The sequence below is a fragment of the Labrus bergylta genome, chromosome 2 (genome assembly GCF_963930695.1).
Source record: "Labrus bergylta chromosome 2, fLabBer1.1, whole genome shotgun sequence".
Taxonomy (NCBI): domain Eukaryota; kingdom Metazoa; phylum Chordata; class Actinopteri; order Labriformes; family Labridae; genus Labrus; species Labrus bergylta.
Genome location: NC_089196.1, coordinates 36,852,608 through 36,861,378, shown reverse-complemented (window position 1 = coordinate 36,861,378; position 8,771 = coordinate 36,852,608). Strand labels below are relative to the sequence as shown.

The window sequence follows — 8,771 nt, the reverse complement described above, 5'->3', positions numbered from 1 at the left end:
ATGTTGTACAAAAACATTTTTCATATTTTGTTGCTTAGTGCTCATGCTGATTAACATTGGGTCTTTGTAAATAATATAACAAAGAATAAGGTCTTTAGTTTAGTTTCCTGAGACAACATTTTATATGAATTAGCGCTACACAAATTTTGATTAAATAAAGATTGTATCTTAGACCTCGTCCTCACGTAATCAGGTATTTTTTTTAAACAGGTTTTTCTGGTTTTGACCTTTCATACACAAATTGTGTTTTAGGTCACTGAAAACTCTCCTTAACTAAAACTCCTTCCAGGGTGAAGATATTAAACTCTGTTTAAGGTGTTTCTGTGTAGACTGGTAAAACAGTTGTTCTTGTAACGTCACGCTGTGCGCCGGTTTCTCCTCCGCGTGACGTCATCGTGCGACGCTGTCACTTTTGTTGTCATGATGATAAGTGCGATGGCAGACATCACCAAAATAGCGCTGGTGCTAACATTGCTAACTGGACTTTTTACATGCTCACACGTACATACTCTCCCACTATACGAGCAAAGACGCCTGATTGGGCGACCCTGTAAGTGAAATGTTAATTGCAGTGGAATGGGGATGTCAAGGACATTGTTTTTGACTTGATGTACTCATGAGAGTAGTAACAGTGTGTTTTACATTTTCATGTGGACAAAGATGTTTTTGAGAACTTGGCGCGTGTGTGAATGGGATTCTTTTTTTAAACGGAAGAAGACCTCTTGCCTCCGTGTGGCCTAAGTCATTGATTTCTTTTGGTTTTGTTCAGAGGAAAGAGGACAGTATACATCTAGTAATGCGCAACAGATTACAGTTTTATTGTAACTTGCAGAATCATACAGTTTACAAAGTATTGTGAATGATGAAGGTGCTCTAAGAGTCTTAAAAAAAATACTTTTAAGAAATAAAGATGAGTCCAACAACTTGAAAGGAAATAATCTGAAAATTTAAAATACAGCTTAAAAGAACAAAATAAAAATTAACCATAAAATCAAAAGGTTATCTAAGAGTCTGTGGGAAAGCTCTCCAAAATCAGATTTTGTTACTGAAAATGTGAGTTAGGTACAAATTGGTCATCCATTTTACTTTTCCTCGGATAGTTATACAAGAATACGTTCAACTATACTTCTGCTGACTTGAAACAAGGCGTTCTTTTAATGCATGTAACATTTCCTTTATATTTTAATAACCTAAAATCAAATGTCAGTATTATCATGCATCATAACACTTTATGGGCAGTAATATTTTTGCAAGGTGCAAATGGTCCTATAACACACCCCTTATGCTTTCTTAATCTTTTTATGTCTATATCATTTTCATAAATATTCTGGATTTGCATGTGTGTGGCTGCCAGTTATTGTTTTTTCAAAGATGTATAGCATTGTGTACAGTGTGCAATGATAATAAAGGAATTCAGTCCTAAAACAATCCAACAGGAACGCTGCACACTAATAACACGAAGCAGTGACCATATAACAGTTATCTGAAATGAGTCTGCGGGATACCTCTAAGATATCAAACTTTTTTTGGAACAATGTGTATGTTTATAATCCATTTCATTATTTCTATGATAGTTATTCAAGAAAAGAAGATAGAACAACAACCAAAAAATATATCTGAAACCCCTTTTATAAAAGCTGATTGATCTGTATTCCCTTTTATATCATATCTTAAAAAGCTCCTCTCATTGCTTTTCAGGAGCAAGGCCCGGCATTGGGTAGGGGTTCGCAGCGATCCACAATAGTGTGGATTCCTCCCATGTTGACACCTTTGAACGTACCGCTGATGGACACCTCTGTGGTCCTCCTGTCATAGTATGTGCGTCTCAGGCGTGCTGTGAAGGGGATGTTTGCCTCGTACTTGCGACCAACCATGTGGATTTTGCAGGAGTGGTTTGAAGGGATGGTTTGCGCGACAGAATCAGTGTAGGTTGTTGACTTTGTCATGGTTTGACCTGAAGAGAACTCCACTGTTATCGCAGTCTCGAGTGTGATACCCGAAGACCCGATGAATGGGATTTCAGCAGTGATGCTACTACTGATCCCAGTCGTAATGGCAGTGCTGGTGTCCCACCTTCTCTCCTCCTGATATGTTTTTGAGAGACTAAATGTTTTCGTAACTGGAAGACACTCCTTGTTGGTGATGGTGGACTGGACCATGATCTGTGGAGGATGCTCTGTAACCTTTACGTTTGTGTTGTATATGACATTGTACATTCTCTCTTTGTAAACATTTTTGTTGACGGTCAGGACTTGGTAATTCTTGTACCAATACTCTTCACCCTCCCAGGGGAGGAAGAAGGCCTTATGTCTGGCATGCACCTTCCCAAGACCATACTGGTTCTTTGCAACATATACGTCTTGTCCTAAGCAAGTCGTGACTGAATGTTCAGGCACACCACCCCATGAATCATCTTTCCATTCCAAAATCTCAAAGTTGTCTTTGTTCACCAGGATTTCAAATGGGTAGCCAAGACGTTCTTCCTCAGCATAGGGTTAGTGGCAACGGAGCCCCTTACTAGGGTTAAAAAATCCTGCAGAGCACCCATATTTGCAGACGTAGTCAGTGCGCTTGGTGTAACTGTTGTAAAAAGACACTGCACCAGAGGGGATGGAGCCATATGAGGTCTGCCATTCCAGGGTGGAGCCTTGATACTTGGTGGAGGAAGACCGACGGGTTCTGCTCCTCGCTAATTCAGCAGGAGTCAGAGGAGCCAACGGTGATCCGTTATCAGCGATTACAGGAATGATGTCCTCCAGATTGGGGTTCAAGAAGGTGACTGCATGGAGGGATAAAAGTAGAGATACTGATTATATTCCTCTACAAAACAAACTAAAACTACATTCATTAGAATGTTGCACCAGAGTAAGATTATGTCACGTTCAGGGGAAAAACAAGGAACTTGACCCACTTACAGAATTAACTAAGTATATTTAATAAACAAAAAGGCCAAAGGCAAACAAAAAGTTACTTCAAAAGCCAAAAAGTAGAAGTCAAAAAACACAGGAAAAATACTTGAAACACAGGTAAGCAGAGGTCTGGCATAGGACATGGGAAACAACATACGCAACGACAATGAACTGACAACACAAGGGAAGGAACACAGAGACTACATAGACATGGGGTAATCAAACACAGGTGAGTCAAATAACACAGGTGAAGACAATGAGGGCAATCACAATGAAGGGAAACACACAGAGGCAGGAAAATAATACAAGAAACACAGAGGACAACTACAAAATAACACACGAAACACTAAAGACTAAACTATAGGACAAAAACACACAAGGGAAACAAGCAACACTAGGATAAACAGGAGAAATTAAAACATGGAAACCTAAACACTGAAATACAAAACTAAGGCTGCTTACAGGGAGAAGAGCAAAAAAAGACCAAATCATGACAGCTTAGGAACTTTAAGTCGAAATTTGTGAATTTAGTTCAGAAAATATAGCATAGAATTGTCTCCAACTTTCAAATTTCACTACCAAATTCTACATAGTGCACCTTTAAAAATCTTAAATAAAAAACTATCAGCAGCATTTACAGTGTACATGTGTGTGTATCTGGTGAAGGTAATTTGCAGACGCAGTTAATGAAAGCATTTTCTGTTTACCTTCTTCAGTCTGTGGGTTCTCCTTCACGATGTCCTGCTGAGCGGCCGAACACAGAGCCAGCAGGGCGAAGAGCAACATCCCGGAGAGCTTCATCTAAAATACAGTTCAGATCGATGAATGCAGACAGACATACGATGAAATCAAGAGAAATATTGGACACATCGCGAAAGAACTTACATTTGCAGTCCTGTCTCATTGTGTCCACCTCCTTTCTCCTCCAGGTTTATATACTGTCGCTGCTTCTTGAAATCATAAAACAAATAGTTTCCATTTGACTTGGCTCTGACCTACATTGATTAGATCAGTCACGTTTTAGAGTTCATAGCCACATGTGAGAGTTGTTTATATGAATGTCTTTATCAAATGTACTTAATCTTATTTTCTTATTATGTCTGATAATGACCTGAACTCTACTGCGATCTGTCATTTCAGTCTTAAATGTCAGATTCAAATCTTCCATATTTGTTCTTTCCAATAGTTTGTTCCCAACCAGCTGGAGATGTATTGTAAGAGAATTCATTCTCCCATTTTTTTTTTTACCTCAACACTAATGTGTTTGTCTTGATGGTTAGATTTGAGTATTTTTAACTATCTAATGTCTGACACATGCTAAAAGATTTTTAAAATCCTGTACGATTTATAAAATGTGAGAGACCCCGGACATGACGCCGAATCATTACTAATTAACTGTTCAGTTCTTACAGTGTGGGTCTGCAACGAGATGACCAACTCAGCACATCACACACTAACAGATTAATTCACCAACAACCAGAGTCTCAACTATCAAAACGTGTCATCTTGCGCGGATGAACGCAAGATGACATGTCCCGCAAACTTGATGGTCAAGCTAAACATGGTTAGCTGGTAAATACAACACATTGGATTGTGGTTTGTTTTACAGACACGTTGTATAATTACTCGTGTTGTTGCCACAAATCAGTTGTGTTCCTGGTGTAAATACGAGTTAAATGAGTGAATTAGATTAAAGTCAGTAGTACCACTGCCCCCTAGTGTCAGGATTCTTGTGAAAACTTAAGCCTAATAATCAGAACTTAATCTCATTAACTCGGTTTTATTCAAACGATGCCCACCGGTGGGAGGGGGAGTAACCTTTTGCTCCCCCCTCTCTCCGCCTGCAAGACAAGCAACTCTCCTCATCAGAATAGAGTAGAATTAACAGCTCGTACAGATTTTAGAACATTTCAAACTTCAACAGCCAACAAACCTCACACTGAAAAAGACGTGTCCTATGCGCGGTTTATAGTTTAACATAAACAGAGCACGGTGACGAGCAGGCATGCACACATCAATGTGCACTCATTGCACGTTGGCAGACATTAACACATCAATAGAGCTCTCGTACCTCCTGGGTTTCCGTAGCTCCGTCTGTCCCTCACAGTGCTGTTTCGCATTGCTGAGGGTAAGTTGTATGTAGAAACGTTGCTGCATCATTACCTTATTTACTGTGGATAATAAGTGATTTAAGTTGTAATGTTCAGTTTATTTTATAAACTGATAGTAATGCGATGTTAATCAGACATTTTGTTTAGGTTTTGAGAGTTTTATATCACTTTGGAGACTGTTTGAATGTAACGGTTTTGGCGCGAATTGTGTAATATCCTACAGCGCCTGTGTCACGTGATTGACGTGCCGCAGATATTCTCAGTTAAAATAATATTTATTTTGCATGTGTAGGAGCAGAGGTGCAAAAAACAAATGTCCAGAAGGCACATTGAATGTTTTTTGGTCTTTTGCAGGAGAAAATAAAAGCTGGAAAACAGTCAGTGTGGTTTTCTTCACTCCCCTGACCACATCCGTTACAGAGATACCAACTTTTTTTTATTTTATTTTTTTATTTATTTTTGTTTTTTTTGTGCCTTTAATTGAGAGATAGGACAGTGAATAGAGTCAGAAATCAGGGAGAGAGAGAGAGTGGAATGACATGCGGGAACAGAGCCACAGGTGGGATTCAAACCTGGAGGACTACAGCCTCAATACATGGGGCGCTAACCACTGAACCACCAGCGCCCCAGACACCAATGTTTTAACTACTGCCTGGCACACACTAAAAGATTTTAAAATCTTAAACGATTTGGAAAATGTGAGAGCCTGACGACGACGGAATCATGACATATTTAAAGTCTTTCTGTGATTTTTCACACTTAAATATAATATAAATCAAGTATCTCCTCTGAAAATAACTCTGTGAGTCATGACTGTCTACAATGGGTGTAACACCCGAGTCCCACTGTCTGTGATGTTTTCAGAGTTTTCAGAGTCCTATCTTCACTTTGTCTACAACGTTGGGACGGCCGGCTCCTTCCCTCGTGTATAAAAGTAGTTTAATTGAGGGACTAGAGAAAAGAAGAATAACATACTGTACTCACTGCTTAACTGTGTTTCTAGATCACGCTCATTTCAGGTAAATTTACATGCAGTGTGAAGATACCAGCATAATAAAGATCGCTAGCATTAGCATGCTAACACAACAATGCAGCGCGAGTTGTTTTGGTTTCATGCTGGAGCTCAAGGGGCGACATCTGCTGGATCAAAAAATCACATATAAAGCCTTTAACAGTTCAGTTCTTATAGTTTATGGTGTGTAATGAGACGACCGACGCAGCGCACCACACACTACTAGGCCTACTCCGTGCACACCGCGGTCTGTCAGCGTCATGGTTTTGAGTCAAATCCATGACCAAAAGATAGACTGACCCAAAATCCTCTTCAGAAAGACAAAGCAACATGTTCTTTGCATGTTTTTCTCTTTATTCCCACGTTATCTTGTAGTTCTCCTGTGATGTGTGTACAGCTGATCTTGGGTATGTAGTTTGTGTGAATTGGGGGTCACCCTGTGGATTCTGACAAAGTCGGCAAAGGCCTGACTATCTGGTGGATCCAAAGATGATCTCTCCAGTGGTGTGAGGTGTGTTGACAGTGATTCTAACCTCCCGGATCTGCTTGGAAGATTATCGGTGTTGTGGAACGGGAGGAGCCGGATCTTGTTCAGCCGGCAGGGTGTGTGTGTGTGTGTGTGTGTGTGGTTGATACCATCAGTCTACTGTAATTTATCACCTACTTTATTTGAGTTGTTCAATGATGCATGTTTTAAACCACTAAAAACATGCCAACAGTGTACAAGTTAAAGTTTCTGTCTGATCACAGAAATAGAGATTTAAAAAAAAAGAGATCAGTAAATGATTGCACTGCATGTTAAACACTCTGACCTGCAAAAACAGAACATTTATTTGGTTAAGAGTGTGTGTTTTCATTTGCTCAGCTGGTAAAAGATTTTGAAGAAATTGAAGAAAATGTAAACAGGTGCAAAGATTGAGGAGGAGTTAGTATTAGTTAGTATGAGTCTTTTATATTTTTTACTGGTTAACCTAACGGAGAGCTGTGCATGTTCAGTTTCGATTGGATAAAAATATACACTGATGTCAAGTTTATTATGTTTTTACAAAAACAAACCTTTAGTAAATCAGGCCCTTAGATGCATGTTCACCAGTTCAGTTCTGACTTTTGGAACAGACAGTAAGTCCCTGTCCTCTGCTGACTGATGTGGGTCAGAAGATATGAAGGGAGTAGACCCTAAAATAGATTTGTAGATAAGAATACGTCAGCACATCACATGCATAAAACAAACCATGATCAGTGAAGTGAACCTCAGAGCTCCGTCGTACACAGAGTGCAGAGCGTGTAACCTCTGAGACGACGCGTGCAGGAATTCAACATCACTGTAGCACAGGCATAAAAGTGATACAAAGCAGTCTCTGTTTGGACTTAAAAGAAAGGCACGATTTGATACTGAGATACATGCAGATTTTTTTTCAAGGTTATATATATTCTTTATTCAAACGTGTGTGTTCAGTTCAACCCTCACGGGACTGTACAAGAGATAAGATCTAACATGTGCACTATAGTACTGGATCAGAGATAACCCCTGTCAGGCAGCAGAGGGCAGCAACACAATGACACACACATGCAGGCTGACTTTCAGGCTGCCATTTAGTATCTGTTTCATTTAGGAATGTAAAATGGAGGGGTATACATGTTTGTACAGAATTTAAAGTAACACATTGAACAAGAAACTGTGAATCAACCGTCAAGCTACTTGATCAATAACAGGATGTAAACATATTTGAGTACAGCATTAAATCACAAGAAAGAGGTTTATGTAACAAGCCGTATAGGCGGACAAACACAAAGGACCCAAATGCAGACACAAAAATGCAGTCAGGCTGATGCAGCAAACAAAATATATTTTATGATTAAAAAACACAGAACGATGGTACAAAATCCAAAGCTCCAGGTACCCAGAATAGAGGAAACAGCATGAGGCACCTACAGCAAAAACTCTCACCATCTGAACTGGTAGATTAAAAGGTCAAACTGGCTGTTCATCAGAGGGGAGCTGACAGAGGAAATGTAAAACAGGTGTGTGTGTGTGTGTGAAGGAGACAACAGGCTGGTGAACAGGTGAGACTAATGAGGGGGTGGTGTAACAGAGTTAGAATGAACCTCTTGAATTTCTACAAAATTAATGTGTCTGTCATATTTATGTTACTTTGTTGCCGCCTGGTGGTCTAATAGCGCAACTGTAGGGCTCCTAGCTGGCCACCGTACGTACCTCAGCAAAGGAATCTCTCCTGAGCTGAAGGTGGGTGTGTGTGTGTTAAGTGCTGCAACCAACATATCTCTGTTTAATGGTTTAAAACTGTTCCAAAAACTTTAGGTAACATGTATTTTGTGCATGAACCCGTTTAGAATGTACTGTTAGAGTTTAGGATATTTATGTGTAGAAATGTTTATTTTATTTTACTAGTTTCAGTTTGTTTACATGTCGAGCTAATGCTAGTTAGCTTACCAGTTAGCTGCTTCCTCGTGGCCGTGATGCTCACGTTAACGCTCACGTGTGCGTGTTTTTGTGTTATACAGATGTGAGTCCTTGCAGTTGCATATCAATGCTGATTGTGTGCTTTTGTATTATACACCAGGTAGGCATGGTTAAATTGGTTTTACATAAAACGTGAACTGTAAATTCATGTTGTTTGTGTTAATTATAAAAAGCTATAAAATGCACTTCATTGATGGTTACGTGTTAAAATGATTTTGGTATGTTTATATACAGATAAAAATTGAAAATGCTCTTAT

The 8,771-nt window shown here is 39.4% G+C and overlaps 1 protein-coding gene across 1 annotated transcript; it reads right to left on the bottom strand.

The window, feature by feature from the left end:
• Positions 1–794: 794 nt before the first annotated feature.
• On the bottom strand, positions 795–3,801 carry LOC110002607 (natterin-3). Its single transcript, XM_065952141.1, is given in 2 exon segments — positions 795–2,779; positions 3,617–3,801. Coding segments are annotated over 2 exon segments (1,179 nt in total). The 5' UTR covers positions 3,711–3,801; the 3' UTR covers positions 795–1,694.
• Between the last annotated feature and the right edge of the window lie 4,970 nt (positions 3,802–8,771).